Source organism: Lycium barbarum, chromosome 3 (assembly GCF_019175385.1).
Source record: "Lycium barbarum isolate Lr01 chromosome 3, ASM1917538v2, whole genome shotgun sequence".
NCBI classification, from domain to species: domain Eukaryota; kingdom Viridiplantae; phylum Streptophyta; class Magnoliopsida; order Solanales; family Solanaceae; genus Lycium; species Lycium barbarum.
The window spans coordinates 13,464,255-13,490,914 of record NC_083339.1 but is presented as its reverse complement, the minus strand read 5'-3'; the positions used below and the strand labels follow the sequence as shown (position 1 = coordinate 13,490,914).

Here is a 26,660-nt window from a genome sequence, read left to right as displayed (position 1 = left end):
GCATGTATTTATTAGTGCTCAGATACAACAAAATTATATGATGCCATAATAGTCGTGCGATAATATATTTGAAATTCAGCAGTAAGTAAACGCTTTTATTAAATTACGCAAAAATAAATGCGATGCGTGTGCATAAGCTAGTAAAAAATACTGAAATGATAAAAGATGCGAATTATAATAATAATAATAATAATAATAATAATAATAATAATAATAATAATAGTGGTAGTAGTGGTAGTAATAACGGTAATAAAAGATAATGGCAGGATGATTAAATGCCGGTATTAATAAAAGCTAATAATTATAGTGAAAAATGCAAATAATTATTTTTTAAAGTTGCCAAAATATTGGAAGCGAAAAATAGGTATTTCGGAGGAAATGTGGGACAAAATTGGGTGTTAATAGCACGTAGGCTATAAGCTGCCGAAATTTGATACATTTAATGGAACAGGCGACCCTCATACGCATTTAAGGGCTTATTGTGACAAACTGGTTGGAGTAGGTAGAGATCAGAACATAAGGATAAAGCTATTCATAAGAAGCTTATCTGGTGAAGCTCTTACTTGGTATACACAACAAGACGTTTGTAAATGGCGTGGTTGGAGTGATATGGCACAAGACTTCATGGAACGATTCAGTTTCAACACCGATATCACACCAGATAGAGTCTACATCACCAAGGTAACCAAGAAATCAACTGAGTCGTTCTGCGAGTATGCGCTACGTTGGAGGTCAGAAGCAGCCAGGGTTCAACCCCCGATGAGTGATAGAGAAATGACTGCCACCTTCATTGAATGCCAAGTTGGCATATACTATGTGAAAATGATAGGCATGATGGGACAAAAATTCACAGAAGTTGTCAGAATGGGAGAAGCCTTAGAAGAAGGAATCAAATCGGGGAAAATTCAGGATCTTACAGCTTTGCAAGCTGTAAGCAAAGCTATTTAATATGGTTCTATCAACGGGACCAAAAAGAAGAAAGAAGATGTAGCTGCAGTCATGAACATCCAAGGGCATAATCCGAGCCAAGCCATTACATACCTTAACCATCCACAACAATCTTTCTACCCTTACTAATATGCTGAACCCTACCAAACTCCACTAACTCCCTATCCTGTTTATAACGCCCAAGCAAATTACTACCAACCCCGAGCACCTCCCTATCAAAACCCACGTCCATATTAATCCGTTCAAGCTCCAACTTACCAAAACCGACCACACGCTATACCCAAAACCCATTCAAACCCTGACATAAAAAATACCCGTAATTACACTCGATTCGCTGAACCCTTGGCTCAATTATTCGAAAGACTGAAAGCAGCAGGCGTGATGCAACCAATTGAAGGGAAAATTCCCGATCCCATTCCAAGATAGTTTGATGGCTCCAAGCGTTGTGCATATCATTCTGGAGTTGCTGGGCACGACACTGAGGATTGTTATGGTCTCAAAAACAAAATCGAAGCCTTGATTAAGGAAGGAGCGATCCAACTTACTGGAGCTTGGCCCAATGTGGACAACAACCCTGTAGGCCTGTACCTACTCACGAAAATGCCAACATGAACATGATAACTGTTGAGGAAGATAAGGATTTGAAAGGAGCCATTATGCCAATTGGAAAAGTGGAAAAGGGTATGTCATCAACTTTTGTTGCTCCCGTGGGAACAATCCAAAGACAAGCACGAATGAAGATTACTTCTACAACTACTCGCAACACCGACCATCTGGGGTGCCGAACCAGGAGAGACTTTGAAGAATTGGACTCTTACTCCGTCCTTGGTTCGCCGGGAGTCTTGGAAGATTGAACATGTAGTGAACTTTTGAAATAACACGATCTTAAAAATTGAGGCTTGAATCGTGCCCAAAACTTTTTGTTGCTTTGCCTCATCTTTTGGAAGCTTAATTGCAAAATCTATGAATGCATTTCTGATTTTCCTTAATTGTCTATTATTGTTATTTCCTATTTTATTTATCAAATCTGCCAATTTTATAATTGTGACATAAAACGAACGAATGAATAAAGTACATCTCGAGATGATAACAGAGAAATTAGAGGACAAGACAAGATTCTACTTGGAAGAAAATGAAATAGTTGATAGATAATGACACAAGCATGAAGGCTATCAAGTCAGGAAGAAATCAAAGGACAACATCTGCAACCTTTCCTTTAATGTACCTTACGAACTACGTTGACCTGATTCCCGTGGTGGGATACATAGGCAGCCCACATAGGGTTCGGTTGCATTATAGCAGAAAACCCAAAAAGCCTTATTATTTGTATATAAGGAGAACATACGCATAGCTTGATTCCTTCGGCGGGATATGTAGGCTATCGACATACGGTTCAGTCATATTTAGGTAGAAATCCAACAAACCTTTTAGCCATTTACATTACGGAACTACGCTGACCTGATTCCCTTGGCGGGATACGTAGGCAATCCACATCGGGTTCGGTCCCTTTATTAGAAAATTTCAAACCATTTTTATGAACCTTATGAACTACGTTCTGACTTGATTCCTTTGGCGGGATACGTAGGCAACCTATATAAGGTTCGGTCACACCATAACATAAGTTTAGTATACCCTTCTGAGTCTAATGCTGGGGAAGATTTTGAAAAGATATAGACGAGAGAATGGTTGGACATAGACAAGATTAAGGCTACCAGATAGAAAGTATTATAGACAAATGACGTTTCAATTGTTTCAGAAGTGTCACAATCCAAAGTTGGCAGAAAATTTACAACTTATATATATATATATATATATATATATATATATATATATATATATATATTTACATATACATCTTTCCTTATATACATATATTTACATATATATCTTCCCTTATATACATATACTTACATATATATTTTTTCAAATGAAACATTTTCTTTCAATTGTTTTCACTACTATTCATCTACTGAGGTTTGAACGGAGATCACAAGACCTAAACAAACTAGACGAATGGAGTGCCAACAACGTCAGGCTTCGAGTCAACACGAATCAACTTTCCCCTCCCAAACTAAGAATTTTTCTTTGAGTGCAGGAATAAAAGACCGTGAGACCAACAGTCAAGTCCATCAATCATGGCCGAAAAGCATCATTAGGCTCATTATGGCCTCGCCTTAAAAGCCAAACGGCTTTATTTCCAACTTCATCTTTAATTTCATTTTTATCACAATAACTTTATGGCTTTATTAACAAATACATCCGTTTTGTAGGTTGTTGAGATTGAAGGCGAATTAAATTTGGATTACGCGTCATTAATTTGGCCGTCACGCCCGCATCAACATCATTAGCCAAACGGCTACGCTATCACTTTACCCTATACTTTACCAATTACTCTATCACTTACTTTACCAACTTTAACGACTACCCTGAACTTTACAGGAATTATCATTAAGTCTCTGAAGACAACCGGAGGCATCATTTGGCTATACAACCTCATCTGCATAAGCCAAACGGCTACACTATTACTTTACCCTCCACTTTGTCATTTACTTTACCAACTTTAAGGACTTACCTTGAACTTTACAGGAATCTTCATCAAGTCTCCGAAGACAACCGGAAACATCATCTTTACCTACTTTAACGACTTTACCCTGAACTTTACAGGAATCTTCATCAAAGTCTCCGAAGACAACCGAAGACATCATTCACTTTACCTACTTTAACGACTTTACCCCGGACTTTACGGGAATCTTCATCAAGTCTCCGAAGACAACCGGAGGTATCATATGGCTATACAACCTCATTTTCATAAGCCAGACAGCTGCACTCTTACTTCACTTTCTACTTCATCAATTACCTTATCATTCACTTTAATAACTTTACCTTAATTTCACAGACATCATCGAGTCCCCGAAACAACCGGAGACATGGTTTGGCTGTACGGCCTCATCGGCACATCATTTACCATCAAGTCCCCGAAAACAACCGGAGACATTATTTTGCTATACGGCCTCATCTGCATAAAACATCACGCATTTATTCAAGTCCCTGAAGACAACCAGAGACAATATTTGGACACACGACCTCATCATAAGCCACACGGCTTCATCCTCATTTTCACACTCATATTTATTATCATTTTTACATTCTTTATAAGTTTTACATTTTCAACTTTACCCCAGACTTTATCACTGATTTTGACATGAATTTCAGTTTTGACAGAAAGTACAATCTACATATAGAGACACAACGTAACGTGGAACTTTATCTTATGCAGTGAACTGGGGCAAACATGCTCACAAGAAAAGGTCATGGATCTACTCTCGAACTCAACTCCGCCTACGTCCACAAACATGTGATACGTGGGTTATCCAAAAAATTTCTTTCATATCCACCGCTAAAACTCTACTCAATCAACTCCTTTCACAATCCTGTAACCTTTTCTATATCCCAGTCTCACCATAACTCAACACTGGGGCAAAAGGTGTAGCGTCGGTATCGATCCGCTTCTTTTGAACTACATACAACTTGATTCTCATGGAACCCGAGTTATGTAGGAAACTAAAAACTGGGGTTCGGCCATAATTTTCTAACATTCTTTCCATCCCATAATATTTTCCACCAATTCTCCTAACCCATATTTTCTCAAGTTATTCCAAGTTCATATTGGTTGGTCAGAACAAAATTGGCTACTACGTCAACTTCTTCGCCCGAAAACTCTTACATCATCTGCGGTCGAAGAGGGGCATCTGTTGACACCCAATTTTGTCCCTCCTTATTCCAATTCATTTTCTTGAGCTTCTAAGTTATTAATAAATTAAATATCTTATTTTTCGTCTTTACTTTATTATAATTTCCACTACTATATTAATATTGTTAAGTATTAATACGTCGTACATCGCCACTTACTTATTATGTATTGATCATAGGATATAACTTAGGTAATATTTCTACTCTACTATTACCTTGCTTATATTTTATATACTAATGATAAGATTATTATATTAATGCTAATTATGAAATTTATTATTATTATTGGTATTATTATTATTACTACATAATATATTTGATCTAATTTAGAAGCTAAAAGAAATATGAGAAGAATGGATTTTCAAAACAAGAGTGGGACATTTTATTATTTGGCAAGGCTTTGTAGTTAACCATTTGGCCATTTTTATCAGCCCATTTTCCTTTTTGATCAGCTCAAATAAGCAGCCCACTACCCACAACCACCAGCCCACTATCCATCATCCGACCCGGCCCACACCATTATTATTCATCCCTAAACCTAACGAAATAATCCTTCAGCGCCGCTTCCTTTCTCTCTAATCTCTCTCATCCCTTTCCTCTTCCAAACAAGAAACCATTTCCACAGCCATGGCAGATTCTAACAGGTCCCATTTTCGTGCAATACATTCTGCCCTCTTCTTCTATTTTAAACGATAAGCCAAGCTCCTTTCTCTCCAACTCAGACCGTGCCTCTCCATTTCTATGAAATCTTTTGCTTTAACGTAAAATTTTCAGAAGTTCACTGAAAAGGATAAAAAACGAACAGCTTTGTTCAAATTCAAACGGCTATTCACTCAAAATCCCGCCCAAATCGAAACCCTAGGTTTTGATTTACACCTATAAATACATCTCTAAGTCTTCAGCCGAAGGGGGGGGGGGGGGGGGGGTCTTTTTTTTGGGAGTCATTACTGGCATTTGAAATTATTTGAAATAAACCAATTTCTTTCAAAAGAAAAGAGTGTACTGTTTCTATTTCTATCGAGATTTTTTATTCGAAAGATTTTTCGAGTTTGGGTTCGTCGTGTTCGAGCATAGATCTAAACCCCACACCCTGTTCACTGCACACGAGGAAGGTCATCAATCCTTTATTCTTTTTATCTTATTGCAGTTTACATTCCTCTGTGTGTTTTAGCGTTTTATGTGTTTAATTTGGTCTTGCTATGTCTATTTTCTGTTGCCTGTCTAGTTTAATTATCATGTTTTAGGGTAATGTTTATCTTCCGTTTAGTTTAGTTACCATGTTTAGTATAATTTAGTTTAGTTATTTATGTTTAGTGTGGTGTTTATCCTCTGCTTAGTTCAGTTATCGTATTTAGTATAGTTTTATCGAGTCATCTGTGTTTAGTGTGGTATTTATGTCCTATTTAGCTTGGTTATCACGTTCAGTTTGTTTAGCTTAGTTACTAATGTGATTATGTGATTTGTCCGTTGGATAGTCGACTTTAACGAGTGTTATGTGTTGCCCTGTGTTGATCCCAATCCCTTGACAAATGATTCAGTTTGAACATGATGCTTAACTTAAGTTTTGAATCTGGTTCCTATGAAAAAATGAAAGGCTATGCAAATAGATTTCATGAATTTGTAGTCAAAATATTATGTGTTCATTCTTGTTGTTAGGATGCAGTAAAAAATGGTTTAGTCGTGGGTTAAAACTGATGTTACATACTAAATTGAGAAACAGTTAGTTCCCCTTACATGACTTTGTAGTTTGACATTTTTGATAACTTCTCGGTTCCTATGAAAAGAGTTTAAATTGTGGTGTGTGGACCTTGGTCATGACTGGCTTAAATGTCTGACTGTCTACTCTCTTAATGATTCATGAGAGTTTTTTTTTTTAACTTAACAGGTGTCTTCAATATGTTTTCAAAATAATTGTGAAAGTCTCACACGTAAAAAATGAACTTGAAATACTATTTTAAGACTGTAACATAACCTTTAAACTTGTCTTCATCCAGTTTAACATAAAAACTGCCTGGAATTTACCTAACACTGAGTGAAGAGATTTTTGTCCTTTAATGAACATTCCCTACTTTTTTTTTCTTTAGTTAATCTGAAATCTTGGGGTCTGTGGTGCATTCAGTGATAGTTTAAAAGTGTTTGGGTTGTTTTTATGTGTTGATCAAAGTCACTTTTAGTCTATTAAGGTAGTCCATAACTCATTTGGAAATAAGTATACTTCATCCATGGTAGTAGCCAATGATGCCTTTTCATATTTATAGTTTCCTGCTATCAACTTCTGTGTGCCATCATTTGTTCATACATGACTCAAGTTATCCTATCTTGATGAAAACTCAACCTATTTGTTCGACAAAATTCAAAGCTAGCATAAACCTTTCTCTGAGAATTGATATGTGACATGTTTGGCCATGTTCTTGCCTTAGAAGGCTTCGTATGCCTATCTTGAGATTGAGTTGGTCCTGCTATATCTAAAAGTGGTTCAAAACTTCTTCTATGAATTATGTGTTTGCTTAGTTGTGTAGCTTTCTTGACTATGACAAACGTAGTTTTAGCATTTTCCCATACTGTAAATCTCTTTGCTTTCTGATAAACCTTTTTCTTTTGATTTGTATTGGCATGATAGGAATTGGCAGTTGTTTACTACATGAATGTGAAACTCATGGATACATTATGATGTATATGTTACACCCCGTATCTCGGAGAAGCACTGGTTGAATTTGAATGTAAGTATGTCGAGTTACGACTAGGTAAAACCATTTTGGAGTATGAGGAACGAGACATTATTAAGTATATTGTTTAAGTAAAGGATGATTGTGATCCCGTAAGTCGTAATCGGGAAAGACTATTTTGAAACACAAGAACATGGCCATTATCATGTATAATAAATGATAAATATCATGTATGGATAGTTTCGGAAGATTTCGAGATCAAGCAAATTGAAGAAAATAAGTTCGACGAAAATTTGAGAAATGTTGGGCAGATTTTTTTACTCAACTTTGGAGGGGCATATATCCTAGTATATTAGGAGTTTTAAGGTGTTTCAAAAGCCTAAAATGAAGATCGCTGAGTCTAGTTTCTAACGCAACAGGCCGCTCGTTGATAGGAAATCGGAGTAGAGAATTATAGACGTTAAAACTGAGCTGTCAACGCAGAAACAGGGCTGCTACAGTACTGCCGACTTAACCACTATAAAAGGGATTAAAATCCCATTTTTCTTCATAAAAAATCCTCTAAAATGTTCCAGAATTTTCAGCAACCAAGAGGGCTTTTGTGCCACACAAAAGTGAGGATTATGAGAAAAATTCAAGCTACGGATCATTAAGCGAGGCCCGGTAACGTGTAGACGCGATTATAATTTCAATTGGTGTTGGATTGAGCTTGGAAACAAGTGTCTATTGAATATCTTGCTACTTTAGTAAATATAAGGTATGAATCATTGAATCTTTCTCTTTACCAACCTTGATTAAGGAATATTTGCAAGAAATAAAAGTTGTAGTTGTTGTGTTGTTGTTGTTGGCTTATGGATTGAGGTTTGAAGAGAATTTTGGATGAAAATATATATAATTATCTTGTAGAATGTTGACGGTATTGTTGTTGTTATTATTAGTATTAATTTCGGCTTCTTTACGGAAATAAAGTAATTAAATAGTCGTATCACAAGTTGGTTTTTTTGAGAAATTTAGATAACATCGTGTGGGATGTTTTAGGAGATATATTGGCATGGATAATGGTATTGATGATGTTGGTATTGTTTTTTTTGATTGGTTGTTGATATTATGATTTCGGGCTAGGCATATAAACAGGGGAGATGCTGCCCGAATTTCGACAGAAGCTAAAAGGATTTTAAATAAGGTTTTGAGACGAGCATGATGACGAGCCTAACAATGGTATGAATGGTTGTATATGTAGATTACGAGGCTACGAATGATCTTAAGTGAATTGCAAGGCAGGAAGTAAGTTATGTCGGGAAATTGTCTTCCAGGTATGTTAAGGCTCGTCCCTTTCTTTCAAAGGCATGATTCCGAGGTTATGGCTTCATAAACGTTTCCATATCTTCCTTGTTTTCAAAAGTTAGATGTTTATGACTCCCAGGCATAATTCCTTTCCTGATAATTCATAAATGTCTTCCAAAATGCTCGTATTTTCTAAATAAGAGATTTATGGCTCCATGAGCTCTTGTGATAACAACGATGAACCTGTTTCCATAATGATAATGATGATGTCAAAGATGAGAATATTTTTCCTACGATGATTATGAGGGATTTATTTATCCAAGCTCCAAGGCATACGGATTTCATGTTATTATGAGATGATTTTTATTCGTAGAGATTTCCATGTACATGAGCTTGATATTATTATGAGGTGATTGAGCTTACTTTGCAATTTCTCAATTTCCTTCATTGTTGGTAATCTCACCTTATGACCCTTGTTCCTTCAAGGTGGGATAAACGATGATGATTGATACATAATACAATCGGAGGCTACCGACCTTCCGTCACTCCGATATAGTTGTGGCTTTTGATTGGGCTCTTATGCATGCTTTATATATATGTATGTATTTTCTCACACCGCGTCGCGCTATAGTCAGCCGGGCATGGCACGTAGATGTGCACACCACTGCAGTGGGCATGTTATGATATTGCCCCGGACGCTGGAGGCCCGGACGCGGGCTAATGATGATAATACCGAGCCTTAATGGCTGGGCATGATACTATATATATATGACACCGAGCCTTAATGGCCGGGCATGGTACTATGTATATGTATAAAATGTTTTTTTAAAAGGCTAAGCATGCATGACATCCGCCTTACGAGGCATTCAGATGTACAGGTTGTCTTTCTTATTCCTTGTTACTTTTCATATCTATGTTATGTTGTTACTCATGCCTTACATACTCAGTATATTGTTCGTACTGACGTCCCTTCTTGTGGACGCTGCGTTTCATGCCACGCAGGTGTATACAGATGAGTAGAGGATATTGCTAGAAGATGCTCCAGCTGGATTGGCGAGCTCCATTTCTTTCCAGAGTGTTGCCGAGTCAGAGTATCTATGTTATGGTATATTGATTTATGTTAGAGACTTTGCAGACAGAGTCACGTATATAGCATGTCAGTCTCACAAGCGACTCTGCAAGCTGATGTATCATTATGCATTATGTCACAAATTTCATATGATTACAGATTTTACTTGATTTGAGAAAGACGAAAAAAATGTTTTTTTTAAAAGCTTTCATCATGCATTCATTTCGTGATTTAAGAGTCCAGTGAGATTATGAATATAACGAGAACCAGCGGGTTCGCTCGGCTCTAAGTAAAGGGTCGGGTGCCCATCATGCCCTATCAGGACTGGGGTGCGACAGTATACATGAGAGTATACCCGGTATATACATGAGTCGTTTATTTTGGAAACTGAAACTGCCTTACTTTATTTGTTTCTTTTGTTGCTTGGACACGTTATTGGGCCTGCCCCTGTTTTCATTTGACTGCTTTGTTTGGTATTGTTACGTCCCGTGTTTTTACATATTGGGACAACCCGGATGAGCTATGATAATTTAAGGCCAAGATTATTTCGGGATACAAAGTCGGGATTTTTTATCTTTGATTTTATTTAAGTCATAAGTTGTGCATGAATTTGTTGGCATGGAACAATTAGGAAAATTTGGGACCAAAAGTGATAAAATTGGAAGTTGGAAATCATGAATTATTTGGCCCTTGGCCGTGTGGCATTAAAGTGGTGCCCACACAATTGTTGTGTCATCTTTTAATTAATCCAACACATGGAGTGGGCCATGAACCCTTGACCAAGTCTTGCTAGCATAAAAGATGACTACTAGTATTCATTTGCTTCATTTTTTTTTTACACTTAGAAACAAAAAGGGTGAAGAACACCACACAAAAGAAGGCTCTCGGCCAACTTAAAAAACAAATAAACCAAGTCCCATTTCTAGATCTTCCAAAATTAATTCCTTGATGTAAACCCACTATATTGAGGTCCCTAAGTAGCGTGGAGGTGTCGTTTGAGCGATCAACCCTTTATTTTTCATCCTTGGAAAACCCTAGCCTATTGTGGGATTGAAGAGAAAAGGTAAGATTTCTCTATGTTTTATGTGTTATAGAGGTTGTTTTTATCTTGTAGTATGTTAATTTAGATGAATATCATGAAAAAGAATATGTTGGAAATGAGTTGTGTGTAAGGGGTGTGTGTTGTGTGGTGTTGGAATTATGAATTAAAGCTTGATTAGCATGTTGTGATCGTTGTAAGTGAAGAAATGAATGGGAATCATCTTTGTATGTTGGTGGGAGGTTATGGCCGAAGGTAGGCCATTATTGTAGCGAGAATTGAATTAATATCGCTTAATGTTTAGTCGTCGTCGCTATGAATTCTATGTTGGAAATGAACGTTTAATGACTCAAATTGATGTTGTAGTTGTTGCGGACTGTTTTGGAGGATACTGTATATTCAATGTAATTTTGTATATTGATGAATAGCATTGTTAGAATGTGAATTGTGGGTGCAAATCATGATTTGAAAATGAGGAATGTGTAAAGTGAGTGCCTCGGGTTTAGGGGCTGTTCTCGGCTAAATTGGAGAAAATTTTGGGATTGTTGGAAATGTTGTATGAATTGCTTAGAATGTCTTTAAATATTGTTGGTATGGGTTCGGGTTAGTAGGTGAGCATATAAGTGTCGATTTTGGGCTTGAAGGTAAGTCGTCGAATTGAATTTATGAAAATTGATAAATGATGGCAAGAGAGCTATTATTGTTGAATTACCTTTCGGATTAATTATTAATGTTGTTAGGTTGGTTGTTGTGGTTGTTGTTGATTGATATGGCCGAGTTAAATTCTCGGGATGGCCTAATTACAGGGGAAGTGCTGCCGAATTTTTCTGTAGAATTTAATGATTAGCTGGAATGAATGGCTAAATGCCCTTATCTAATGTTTGGTGTTCGTTGGCGTATTGTAGACCTTGGGGAGCCCGAGGCGTAGATTGGATATTTACTTAAGATTGGCTATCTTGAGTGCGTTCGAGGTATGTAAGGCAACTTCCTTTCTTTTTGGCATGTCTTAGTTTTTATAGGCTAAATTAGAGCCTTAAGGAAACTTCCAAATCCGAAATCCGAGCATGTTATGATCCGTGTACGTTCTTTGGCACTCTTATGTATGATCTGATGAAATATGAACCTTTATGTATTTGAAAAATCGCTTTTCGAACTTTGCGCAAAAAGGTTTCACTTTAAGGAACTTCGAAATATCCGAATGCCATATCTTTCACATAAATGCTCGGATTGCTCCAATATATTTTTATAAAATTTTGCATTACGTATAACGAGTATGTTTTTCATAAGCGGGCCCGACTTGGGTAAATACCCACCCGTGGGTCCCGCGACTTCCTTTTATGAAATTCAGGAGATTTTGAAAGAATTTGTTAAGACTACTATTCGATTTTCAAATATGATCGTTTTGCTTATGTTTGAATTTATGATATTGATTTTATGCATATGACTACTCACGACTCTATTCGTGCATTTTGTTATTCCCTTCGCCGAGTCCCGGGCCGGTTATGTTATCGTACGCATTTTGATATACTCCGGAGTTATGCTGTGTTTATGGTCCACCGAGCTACTCGCAAAAGACGGTCGGGTTCCATCTATATTTGGTGTTATGCTGTGTATGGCGTTATGTTGTGATGTGATATGAGACGGGGACACGGAGATTTGAAATCTTTCTGGTGTTATGCTGTGTTATGGCGCTATCGATAGGCGGGCGACCATATTCTTCTGTACCCTATGCATGATTTACATATTTGAAACTAAATAATTTGATAAGATTGAATTTGCACTTATGTTCGATACCCCCATTTCGTTACGTCTCAGATTTGCTTTCTGTACATTCTGCTTTGCATACTCAGTACATATTTCGTACTGACCCCCTTTCTTCGGGGGCTGCGTTTCATGCCCGCAGGTACAGACGCACAGTTCGGTGATCCCCCAGTTTAGGACATCCCTATCAGCTGTTTGGAGTGCTCTTCTCATTTCAGAGCATACACTTTTGGTATATACTTTTGTTCGTTATGTATGTATATATATTTGTTCCGGGTACGGTGGGGCCCTGTTCTGCCATATGATTCGTTTGGTCTGTTTAGAGGTCTGTAGACTTATTTGTGGGTGTGTGTGCCTACTTCTGTACAGTTGTGTCCATATGATCTCCTTCGTTATGGCAGCCTTGTCGGCATGCATTTTTTATATGTTTATGGCAGCCTTGTCGGCTCGCACATGTATATGTTGTTCTGTTGGCCCTGTGTGGCCTTTGTTGGTATTTGCTGTGTACAGGGTTATTTTGGATAGTCCGAAAAACAAAGGAAACTCTGCCAAAATTTTTCTGGAAATTGTCTAAATTTGAAATATAGCCTTGATGGCTTCTGCTATATACTTGAATGCGTTTGATAAAAATTTGAGATAGCATTTGATAGATGTGTTTGGGTGCCCAGATCGGGTACTAGTCACGGCCTACGGGGTTGGGTCGTGACAGGTATTTGGGCCTTACTGCCCATTTTATCTGTTTTTCATAGGTCATTAGTTTCGGCTGTAAGCTTTTGTTTTGGGCGGGACATTTCTTTCGCATATGATAATTATCTTTAAGTTTTCCATGTATGATGATCGCGTATATTATAAAAATTATGTCGTGCTCTAATCTTACTTTTTCTTTTCTTTTCTTTTGCATGACACACCGGAGTCGAAGAGTCTTACTTTAAGACTCGACGTCACCCCGCAAAGGCTTGAAATGTGCATCCACATCCTCCTTTATGCCTCTCAGTCCCTCGAAATGCCTCCGAACAGAAAGAAAGAGAGGGGCGAGCCAAATGGCGAACCGCTGAAAACTTCGCTTTTCTACAGGAGCCAAATATGGCTTTACTTCATCCCCTTTCATTCATTGATGTTGCTTATTTGCTGGAGTGATTGCTATTTTATTTGTGTTGTGATTATTAGTCGTCAATAATTCTACTTTGCTTAATTATGCGGGGTCTTTCTCCAAATTGACATTAGAATACTTATTTGATCACTTAGGTATTTCCTTTAATCAAGAGTGCGTTTTTTTTTCTTAAGCCTCAATTTCCCCCCCCCCCCCCCCCCCCCCCTTTTTTTTTTCCAAAATGTCATCTGTTTGAATAAATGAAATTAAATGGTCTTCGTCTTTGAGTCATTTGTTTACTTTAGAAAATCATCAATTTCACTTGACCCACTTTGGCTTCGAATTCATCATAATATGATGAAAGTGAGTCCTTTAAATCTACAACCACGTTTAGCCTTGGCTCACTTTTAAGTTTTAACTACCTTCTTTTTATGAAATGTATTTGAAAAGCTGAACCTTGTTTCATTTTTTCAACTTCTAATCAAGAATCATTTTTGGGAGTACTGTTACTTCAGTCAATCTAAGGAGCACAAAGTATTTCTTTTTTTCAAATTAACTAGTTACCCACTTAACCTTTTAATTAACTCTAAGTCCGGTCGGTTAACCATTTTTTAATGGATCTTAAAGGGTGCTTAATACTTTCTCTTTAGATTAATTGAACCCTTACCTAGAATCTCAAGTTAGTAGACCTTAAAACGGAGTTAACTTTAGAAAATAATTTTAATGAACTTTAGGTGTCCTAATTTACCATAAATAATTAGGTGGCGACTCCCTAACTTTAATTAACCCCGGAATTACCGGGATGTTGTAAATCATTTTGACTTCGGTTAAAATGGGGTATAACAGCGGCCACCCCTCTCAAGGTGCTCTCAAGGACAAAGCCTTAACAAGCCAAAGGACCAAGTCCCTGAACTGAAGATGCCTCAAGTCCTTAGGTTGTTGAGTCTTTGTTCCATAAATTGTAAACCTACTCTTCTCGTTTAAGAAGCTATTCATAGGTGCTTGACTTCAAAGGAACTTGCTTGTAAGAAGTTTCTCTTTACAAGTTTTGAGTGGTACACTAGGCTAGAGTTAGTCTAGGTGTATTAGTTTGAATTCTCAGAGCGTGTTTGTGGGTTGTTCACCTACTTAACCTTTGAGTGGTACACTTGTCTAGGTATAGGCAAGGTGTATTAGTTTGCTTGGCTAGTGGTAGTCGAGAGTTGCTTACAATAGGGACATTGTAAGGGAGAGGAATTAAGAGTTTAATTCCTAGGTTGCTATAGGTTGTAATCTGAACATTCCTCAGTTTAGTGAAGTTGGAAATCCTACTGGAGTAGGTCGTGGTTTTTAATCCTTTGAGCGGGGAGTTTTCCACGCAAATATCTTGTCTTATTTACTTTCCATCATTATTTGTGAAAACAGCTTAGGAACCAGGTCCCTTAGACTGTTTTGGTAAACTTTCTGGTGGTGAACACGAAAAGGGTGAACTCATAGGTTTTATCAAGCAGAAAGATGCGAACTAAGACATAAGCAAAAGATCTATGAGCTAGTTAAGAAGAAATCAGAAGATACTGATGATATGGGCAAGTATAGGATGCCTGATGTGTATGATCATGAAGGTGGTGTAAATCAGAAAAAGAGATTTTCAGTGGCTTCGCAACATGACAGGTATTCAGATGCTGCTGGAAAGATGAACCCTTTTGCAGAACAAGAAGCATGGGAAGAACATCAAATTGCGAAAGCTACTCTTAAATTTGGGTCAAAAAGTAGAATACCAAGATCTGAGGAATATAAATTTGTGTACGAAGGCCAATAGAGGAAGCAGTAATGGATGGTGTTAATGTTGATCAACAAAGTCTTACCAAGTCGATAGAAAAATCTATAGCTAGATCAGCTTTGGAAAAACTTCAGGAGGATAGGAAGACACTACCAATTTATCACTACAGGGATGATCTGCTCCAAGCTATTAATGATCATCAGGTTGTTGTTATTGTTGGAGAAACGGGCTCTGGAAAGGCTACTCAGATACCACAGTATCTACACGAGGCAGGATATACTAAACGGGGGAAAATTGGATGTACTCAGCCTAGTCGAGTTGCTGCACGTGTTTCTCAAGAAATGGGAGTGAAACTCAGCAATGAGGTTGGCTACTCCATACATTTTGAAGACTGCACTTCAGAGAAAATGATTCTTAAATACATGACTGACGGGATGTTGCTACGAGAGTATCTTTGTGAGCCTGATTTAGCCAGCTATAGTGTCCTTATGCTTGACAAGGCTCACGAAAGAACACTTTCGACTGACATTTTGTTTGGTTTGTCAAGGATATTGCACGTTTTCGGCCTGGTCTGAAATTGCTTATATCAAGTGCCACTCTAGATGCAGAGAAGTTCAGTGATTATTTTGACTGTGCTCCAATTTTTAAAATTCCTGGAAGGCGATTTCCAGTTGAGATACACTATACAAAAGCGCAAGGGGCGGATTACATGGATGCAGCAGTCGTAACCTCTCTTCATATCCATGTAACTCAACCACCTGGTGATATATTAATCTTTTTGACTGGGCAGGAGGAGATTGAAACAGCGGAGGAGATCATTACGCATCGGATAAGGGGTCTGGGGGCAAAAATTGCTGAGCTGATAATTTGCTCGATATATGCAAATTTGCCAACAAAATTACAAGCTAAGATATGTGAGCCCACTCCTGAAGGGGTTCATAAGGTTGTCCTGGCTACAAATATTGCTGAAACACCATTGACGATCGATGGGATTAAATATGTTATCGATCCAGGATTTTCTAAGATGAAGTCTTACAACCCTCGGATAGGTATGGAGTCCTTGCAGGTCACTCATATATCTAAGGCGTCTGCCAACCAACAGGCTGGTCAATCTGGAAGAACGGGTCCTGGAAAGTGCTTTCGATTATACACAGCAGATAATTACATGAATGAGTTGGCAGATAACACAGCCCCGGAAATACAAAGGACCAACCTTGCAAATGTTGTGCTCTCTCTCAAGAGCCTTGGGATTGGGACTATGGACTTGATGAATTTCGAGTTCATGGACCCCCCCCCCCCCCCCTCCACCATCAGAATCACTACTTAAAGCACTGGAACTGCTCTTTTCCCTTGGTGCCCTTAATAAGCTCGGTGAGTTAACAACAACAGGTAGAAGAATGGCTGAGTTTCCTCTAGATACATGATGTCCAAGAAGATTGTTGGTTCTGACAAATACAAGTGTTCTGATGAAATAATAAGTATTCTTGCAATGCTTTCGGTAGGGAATTCAATCTTCTATCACCCAAATGACAAACAAGTACACGCGGACAACAAATGGATGAATTTTCATACAGGCAACGTGGGGGATCATATCGCTCTGCTAAAGGTTTATAATTCCTGGAAGGAGACGACATTTTCAACACAATGGTGTTATGAGAATTACATCCAAGTCCGAAGCATGAAGAAAATTAAGGATATTCGAGATCAATTGGAAGGACTTCTGGAAAGAGTGGAAATTGAGTTGACTTCAAATATTAATGACTTGGAATCTATAAAGAAGTCTATAACATCAGGATTTTTCCCGCACTTAGCAAGATTACAAAAGGCTGGATCTTACTGAACTGTTAAACATCCCCAAACAGTCAACAGTCAACATTCACCCGAGCTCAAGTTTAGCGCAGGCACTTCCTAGATGGGTTGTCTACCATGAGCTGGTCTTGATGAGTAAGGAGTACATGCGACAGGTTACTGAGCTGAAACCGGAATGGCTTGTAGAAATAGCTCCTCATTACTATCTGTTTAAAGATGTTGAAGACTCTAGCTCAAAGAAATGATGGGAATAAAATAGATCCGCAAAAATAATATTCACGGTATTAGTGATAAACGCGAAACACTAAGTTATGGTTAAATCAGCAAGAATAAAATGCAGCAATAATGACACCAAGATTTTACGTGGAAACCCTTCTGAAAAAGGGAAAAACCACGGCCAAGAGGAGCAACTGATATCACTATAGCGAGGAATTTTACACTGTGTAGTAACGAGTACAAATACTCCTAAGACCACTACACCCTCAAAAGAAATAACACTCTTTTGATTTTCCCACCTCACTACAATATCACTCATACTCTATTTTTCTTCATAGACTATTTTCTTACATAGTCTATGGTATACCTCACTTTGCTCTCACTCAGATGTATTGTCTGAGATTTTGGTGTGTATAGCAAATGATCTTAGTATTTCACAAATGAACCATAAGCTGCCTATTTATAGGAATGAATTTCCTATGATGAGGTAAGCGCTTACATCACGACTGTGATGAGGTAAGCGCTTACATCACGACTAAGATGAGGTAAGCGCTTACATCACGACTAAGATGAGGTAAGCGCTTACATCACGACTAAGATGAGGTAAGCGCTTACATCACGACTATGTGAACAAAAGAATTAACTTGTTGGTCAATTCCACAATTGCTACCAATGTGATTTTGTCAAAGGAAGAAAAATCTTCCTTCCTTAAAATATGGGATAGGGGACTGGACCCCACAAATCTCCCCCTCCAGTCCCATTCACCTGAAGGAGGGTACACTTGCTTCTAATTTGAGTGCATGCCGACAAGTTCTTTGCACGATTCGAACTTGTCTCTCGGTACCGCCTTGGTCAGCATATCTGTAGGATTTTCACTCATGTGAATCTTCTTGACCTGGAACAATTCACTCTCCACTTGTTCACGAATCCAATGATACCTGACAGTGCGACACACTTCTGCAACTTCGACTGCCATGGTATAGCCCCCCCTGAAAAAAAAAAAAAAACAGATATCCGGTAGTGGATTTTCTGTTATCAAGGTCACCTGCCATATCAGAATCTATATAGCCCTTCAAAATTGGATTTGATCCTCCAAAACACAAGCATTCATCTGAGCTTCCTCTTAGATACCTGAGTATCCACTTCACAGCTTCCCAATGCTCTTTCCCTGAATTTTCGAGAAATCTGCTAACAATACCAACTGCATGAGCAATATATGGTCGAGTTCATACCATTGCATACATCTTGTTGTTACGAGTTTTTCGAGCATACAAACTTTCAAGATGCTCCCATAGGGTTCGAGTATGTGCCTCTACAGAAATATGGTTCAACACATTATCGTCAACCCACTGTCTAATAAAGCCGCAAACCTGCCGATGCAACAAATTCCACTCTTCATCTGATTTATTATCAGGCTTTTTATTTCCAAAGACAGGTTGATGAAAATTCTTGACATAGAGCAAATCTTCCATTTTGCCCTTCCAAATGGCATAATTTACGCCACTCAAAGTAACCATTCTACTAGTGTTGGCTTCCATTGTTTATCACAAATACAAATACTATTTTATTCGAAGACCAAAGTAATTCTTTTCTGATGTCGAAGTTCAGACTGTGCTGCAACCACAGAGCATACTCAGACAGAACCTTGGCTCTGATACCACTTGATGGGAATAAAATAGACCCGCAAAATAATATTCACGGTATTAGTGATAAACGCGGAACACTAAGTTATGGTTAAATCAGCAAGAATAAAATGCAACAATAATGACACCAAGATTTTACGTGGAAACCCTTCTGAATACGGAAAAAAACCACGGCCAAGAGGAGCAGCTGATATCACTATAGTAAGGAATTTTACACTGTGTAGTAACGAGTATAAATACTCCTAAGACCACTACACCCACAAAAGAAATAACACTCTTTTGATTTCCCACCTTACTACAATATCACTCACACTCTATTTTTCTTCACAGACTATTTTCTCACAGTCTATGGAACACCTCACTTTGCTCTCACTCAGATGTATTGTCTGAGATTTTGGTGTGTATAGCAAATGATCTTGGTGATCTTACAAATGAACCATAAGCCGCCTATTTATAGGAATGAATTTCCTATGATGAGGTAAGCGCTTACATCACGACTGTGATGAGGTAAGCGCTTACATCACGACTAAGATGAGGTAAGCGCTTACATCACGATTAAGATGAGGTAAGCGCTTACATCACGACTATGTAAACAAAAGAATTAACTTGTTGGTCAATTCCACAATTGCTACCAATGTGATTTTGTCAAAGGAAGAAAAATCTTCCTTCCTTAAAATATGGGATAGGGGACTGGACCCCACAAGAAAATGCCTCGCGGAATTGGCCGTGCTTCTTAGGATCAACTCCTATTTTTGCAAGTGAAAAGAGCATTTTCAAGAGATTAGCTTATGCTAGGATTTGGAAATCTGTCATTATACTGCTAGGCAGGAGGATTCTGCTAACAGAGGAAAGTCCATTCACATTAACTGACATGAATCAGATAGCTGTATCATTTTGTAGATTCTTCATTATTTTTTGGATTTTTATAGATTTACGGCTGTAATTCTCTGTACATTGCTTATTCTATCCATTATGTTGCACAAGGAAGCGCAACTGTCTAATTCCTTTTCTCGGCTGCTAATTCGTTTTATTTCTTCATAACTTTTCCTGTAGATATAGCTTATGCTTTCTTTCATCCTCATTATTTGGGTTATAGTGGCATATGAAGAATATAAACTTCTCATATTCTTCTTTTTGGTACATTGCTAACGAGATTAAAATGGTTTACATGAGAATTTCATAAATGACGAAAATAGATAATTTGATAGAGTAAGTATGCTTATAGCTGACTAACCAAAAACTTTGAAGACTAGAAAACTAAATCCTAATCCCCAAGACCAAGTCTACAATTCTAAAATGACAAATAGATCAATACTTGGAGAATGGCATAGTAAATGGATTGTTATCTTACTTTATCAATTTGATAAGAATCATAGCATGATTCACATTCAAATTTTTATCTAGATATGTTTAACAAACTGTATAAAAAGGTTGTGAAATTTGGACGATACATTATATATTAGGATAAAAGAGCTCTGATCAAGCTTTCTGAGAGAGATGTTAAAGGTTTTCAGCTGTCAATTTCATCAACTGCAGGATTTTGTGATCATAGTGTTTTTTTGAAGCTTTTCTTGGTTTAGAGAACATAACTACGTGGCCAAAAGCTGTTGGCTACTTTCAGATATTTGTATTATGATGTAGCTAAAATTCGCAAATTTCTTGCCATGAATGGTGTAACAGACAGTAATCTTTAAGGTTTTGTTGCTTTCAGTAGAAAAGTCAATTCAAAACAAAATTTAATAACCTTACTTGTAGTTGTTAGATTAGATTGTCAGGACTTAAGTCTAGTTGACTTTTCCTTCAGGCAGAACCACAAAATAAAATACACCATTTAAAGCACATATACACCTACATACACGCAACGCAAATTCCTGTTGTTCAATAAGCTTTAGAAAAAATTGCACTAGTATTTTCAATAGAAAAGTCAATTCAAAATAAAATTTAATAACCTTATTGTAGTTGTTAGATTATATTGTCAAGACTTAAGTCTAGTTGACTTTTCCTTCAGGCAGAACCACACATAAAATACACCATTTAAAGCACATATACACCTACCTACACGCAACGCAAATTCCTGTTGTTCAATAAGCTTTAGTAAAAATTGCACTAGTATTTTCAGCCATGTCTTTCACCTTGTTTCTACTAGTTATATTTTGTGCTCTATCTGAGCTTGCAGCCTCAGAATTTGAGTTCGCTTATAACGGATTCAAATCAGCAAACATGAGTGTAGATGGCTTATCAAAGTTAACCTCTAACGGGCTGCTGAAGTTAACTAATTCAACCACACATAAGACCGGCCATGCATTTAATCCTAATCCTATCAACTTTAAGAACAATTCAGATGGCCCAGCATATTCTTTTTCTACCTGTTTTGTATTTGCCGTGGTACCTGAATATCCAACTTTGGGTGGTCATGGCTTGGCTTTTGTTATGGAACCAACTAAAGGCCTTCCAGGAGGTCTTCCATCACATTACATTGGTCTTTTCAGTGACAAAAACAATGGGAACATCACCAACCATGTTGTTGCAGTGGAGTTTGATACGATACTGAGTCGCGAATTTGAAGACATTAATGACAACCATGTTGGAATTAACATCAATCAGATGAAATCTGAGGTATCAAAGCCAGCAGGTTATTATGTTAGTAACGATCGTCCATTTCAAATGACTCTCATCAGCGGCCAGATAATGCAAGCTTGGGTTGAATATGATGCTGCATCTAAGCAAATTCACGTTACCTTAGCACCCGTCGCAGCACCTAAACAAAACACTCCACTTTTGTCTTTGTCCTATGATCTTTCACCTATAGTGGAACAGACCATGTATATCGGTTTTTCAGCAGCCACCGGCTCTGTGGCATCATCTCACTATATTCTGGGGTGGAGTTTCAAGATAAATGGCATGGCTGCAGGACTTGATATTTCTAAGCTTCCAAAACTTCCTCGAATCGGACCTAAAAAGGTATCAAGGCTTCTATCCATTGGCTTGCCTGTGATTTTTGTAGTTGTTCTTTTAGTTTCTACCTTTGGAGTTGTTTATCTCACAAGAAGAAAAATGAAGTTTGCTGAATTGCTTGAAGACTGGGAACTTGAATATGGACCTCACAGGTTCAAGTACAAAGAATTGTACATGGCTACCAGAGGTTTCAAAGAGATGGAGCTATTGGGTAGTGGGGGATTTGGTAGTGTGTATAGAGGGGTATTGCCTAGTACAAAAATGGAAATTGCAGTAAAAAAGGTGTCTCATGAATCAAGACAAGGAATGAGGTCTTTTATTGCAGAAATTGTCAGCATGGGTCGTTTACGCCATAGGAATTTAGTTCCCCTTCTTGGTTATTGCCGGCGAAATGGTGAGCTGCTCTTAGTTTATGAGTACATGCCTAGTGGAAGCTTAGACAAGTATCTGTATGGAAAACCAATAGGCATCCTAAGTTGGAGTCAAAGGTTTCATGTGATTAAAGGTGTGGCTTCAGGCCTGTTTTATCTACATGAAGAATGGGAGCAAGTAGTGGTTCACAGAGATATAAAGGCTAGTAATGTCTTACTTGATAGTGAATTCAATGGAAGATTAGGAGATTTTGGTCTTGCAAGATTATATGATCATGGTACTGATCCTTATACAACTCATGTAGTGGGGACCATCGGCTACCTTGCCCCTGAGCATACTAAAACAGGCAAGGCTACAACTAGCAGTGACGTCTTCTCTTTTGGCGCATTCTTGCTTGAGGTTGCTTGTGGGAAAAGGCCAATAGATCCAAAAGCACCGTCAGATGAAGTTGTTCTGCTAGAATGGGTGTTTTCTTTTTGGCGCAGAAGTGAACTTATTCAGGTGGTTGATCCTAAAATGGGATGTGATTTTGTGCCAGAGGAAGTGGAGTTAGTGTTAAAACTTGGGTTGTTATGTTCTTCTTTGGAGCCATCATACAGGCCAAGTATGCGACAGATAATTCTCTACTTAGAGGGCTCTGTGGCTCTGCCGGAGTTTGCGTCGCTCAATCTTTGTTCTGCTGGACTTATTGTTACACATACTCATAGCTACGACGAGATGGCCTTGACACACTCATCTTCTGTGGAGAAGACATGTTCTTATTCTTCCTCCATTTCAAATTCCCTTCTTTCTGGAGGTCGATAATTAAATAAGTTTATGCACTAAAATTATTGACTGATATAAGGAGGTTCATGATATTAGTAGTGTTCATGATATTAGTAGTGGCTAAGTGTAGCAGACTATCATTAAGCAATTAGATAATTGGTAATATCAAATATATGTAATTTTCTCATTTGCTCTATTTTATGTTTAGGCTTTCAGTATGGCTTTTCTGTTCAAAGCATTATTATTTGCACTTTATGTAATTCAATAAAATTGTTTTGATACAACAATGTTTCTGTTATTCCTATATCTCAGCAAATATCTCCCTTTACAAATTAGACTCACAAAATTTATTTTACTCTGTGGCTTGTCATGATTGCCTAACTGATACAATTAAGATGTCATGTCACTTTTCACTCTAAAATATGAAGACAATTCAATAATTGAAGTGAAAAAGAAAGAAACTGCAGTGCCTTGGAAGTTATGGCAAAACTTTTCAAAGTGACCAGGGACAACATGTTTTCTATTTACTTCTTGTTGGAAAATATCCACCACTTGATTTGACTTGAGCTTGAAAAATATGACATAGTTTTTATATTTCCATTACCTCAACATTATACACAAATAATAAGCTTTATAAGAGGCACACAAATTTACACAAAAAGAATAAAGGGAAATTACCTCAAAGATATAATGAGGCCCAAAAATCTGATTGAGTTATGCACAAAAATACACTTCAAATGAACCATCAAAAGAACAAACATATCATAAGCTTAAAATTAAATATACAATTTTGAACGACTCTTAGACACATGTAGGAATAGTTCCACATTACTCATGAGAATGTCCCCAAAGACAACGTATCCTTAAGGGAAATATCACATCAGTATGTTGGAATATCTTAAAATCTTAAAGGAACATGAAAATGAAAAACATCTGTGGCTGCTAACTGGCATTTGTGATTGTGTTGTAGACAATGACTTGAAGGAGGTAAATGGGAACCTAAAACAGTGTTTCTATTTAAAATAGTTTTGACTGTTTTATTGGACATGGCTCACTCCATTGGCAAAAGGGGTTTCACCTCTTCTGTATACGGTGTACCTTAAGCCAAATGGTAATATATTGTGATAATGTATATGGGGGTGAATTGTAAGCCTGTTAAAAAATCTAGTCGACTACTGTTTGATGTCAGTCGACTGATAGCGAGACAGCCTGCACAAAATTATCAATCCTTCGATTTGCACAAGTATAAACCACAATAAATAGTAAGGGTGCAGAATATAATATGAGAGCAATAAAATAAATGACACCAGGAATTTTTATACTGGTTCGGAACCAATGTGGTATCCTAATCCAGTCCCCTTGGGTTGCAAGGAGGTTATCTCTTTAAGCTCTTTATAGTTTGAGTTGAGTACAGCCTTTGTGGTTTTCCTCGTTCACCACCAACGTTTACAAGGTTGGTTTTCACTCGCTCACCAACAACGAACAAGGTTTGGTTTTGACACGCTCACCAACAACGTACAAAGTTGGTTTTTCACTCGCTCACCAACAACGACTCTTTGGTTTTCACTCGCTCACCAAATAAACGAACAATGACACAACCTCTCAATACAAAGCCTCACCGACTATACTATATCTCTCCTCTCTTTTTTGTTTACACAGTAAGTCACTCAGGATTACAATGCTTATGAAAAGTAGAGCAAAGAACTTGAGAAGGTTGAGACGAAAGTATAAGTGGCTGCGTACTTTTGACTGTTGTGGTGTCTTCTCTTTTATATTTAGTCCTTGAATATTCTAGTAGTTGATCTTCAAAAATGCAGTGATCTTCCAATCTTGGAATATTCCTGATATCGCTCCAATCTTCCTTAAATTCTTGAATGCCTCCCTTGGTCCGTGACTTGATTCATCCAAATCCTTGATTTCCATATAGCATGCTTGTATATAGCTTTATTATTTGGAAAGAAAAGCTTTGTGCCTGTACAATATGATCTTTGTAACATAGAGAATATTTTCTCTTATTTGTCTCACGTAAAACAAGGCTTTCCTTATATCCTCTTTCATAATTTTTGACACCAGTGATAGTATAGAGGAGATCACCACTTTGTTGATCATAATAGGAAAATACATTGTAACACCCCGTACCTTTAACGAAAGTTTTGACCACGATCCTAGACTTAGAAAAATCAGATAAAGAATGTGGGAATTGAAATTTTTCTGTTCAGTTGTGATATGGTGGTTTACGCATATGAACAGTGGTCGTATTTCAATTTACGACCATGAACAGTGCCCGTAAACTGAAACCAAGAATTTCTGAACATTCTGGAATTTGACATATTGAGGTCATATGGTTAAATACGGACCGTATATCACTTTACGGCCCGTATTTCAAAATTTATTTGGAATTTGGGAAAACTTCCTTGATGAAAGTTGTATAGCTTTGAAATACCTTTCCAACGGTATATTATGGGGGTCAAACGGACATCTGTGAAAAGAGGTATGGCCATTTTACTGAAGAGACGCAGTGCAGTCCGTATTGCAAAATACGGCCCGTATTGCAGTTTACGGTCGTAAACTGAAAATACGACCAGCACTGTTCAGGTTGTAAATTGCAATTTCACAGGACAGTATATATTCATCCATACCAGTTCAACTCATTATTTTTCATTCCTTCAAACCCTAGAACGACCTCCTACTCTCCTCCAACATCAAGAACACCAAAGTAAGTCCATTCTAATTATTCTAACTCAATTCTAACATATATCCTTGTAATCTAAACAAGAAATCATCATTCCTAATCTAGGGTTTTCAAGAAAACCCATCTCAAGATTGAAGAATCAAGATTTAGGAAATCTTCTCCAAAATTCAAGTCTTTAATTCAAGTTTTGGACCAATTAAGGTATGTAGAACTTCCATCCACATGAGGGAATCTCTATGTTCTTCCCCATGCTTCGTTTCCTTGATATCCATGAAGTTCAAATCTTAGGGCATTAAACCCAACATATTGGTAGCCCGTATTTAAGTATTTATGTACATGAATTTTGCATCTATATTCGTTGTTGTATTCCTAATCTTCCATTACGGTTATTAGGAACCCTAGCTTAATCCATGAATCATGAATTCTTCCTCATGTGTTCTCATCATGTTCATATGAAACTTTATGATTTTATTTTGCAAGTTACAAGCATGTTTTCAAGTCAATTACAAATATATGATTATGAACTATTGTATTACTCATAAATCAAGAACATGTTTACAAGCTATTTCATGAAACCATGTTTACAAGTTATTTCGTGAAATCATGATTACAAGACAAGTACAAGTTAATTCACGAAAGTCATGGGCTTCTTAGCCAACTATATTATGTTCATGTTTTTGGGAGTTGCACGAATTACCGAGAAGGCTCAGATAGCCTGAAACTATGTAGCCACCATAGGACAAGGATCGCTCCGCCCAGTTAGGACGATACCTTAATTTTACACTGAATGGATCCATCGGGCATGTTACCACCTTATACCCTGGCAAGGTATAGGGGCTCTG

General features: G+C 37.6%; 1 protein-coding gene and 1 pseudogene across 1 annotated transcript; both read left to right on the top strand.

Annotated features, from left to right (window-relative positions):
• Window positions 1–20,075, top strand: part of LOC132630334 (pre-mRNA-splicing factor ATP-dependent RNA helicase DEAH1-like) — a 50,779-nt pseudogene extending 30,704 nt beyond the window's left edge.
• A 1,010-nt stretch (window positions 20,076–21,085) lies between these two features.
• On the top strand, window positions 21,086–23,413 carry LOC132630440 (L-type lectin-domain containing receptor kinase IV.1-like). The gene has a single exon (XM_060346008.1). The coding sequence runs from the start codon at window positions 21,156–21,158 to the stop codon at window positions 23,163–23,165; it is 2,010 nt and encodes a 669-aa protein (XP_060201991.1). The 5' UTR covers window positions 21,086–21,155; the 3' UTR covers window positions 23,166–23,413.
• The last annotated feature ends 3,247 nt before the right edge of the window (window positions 23,414–26,660 follow it).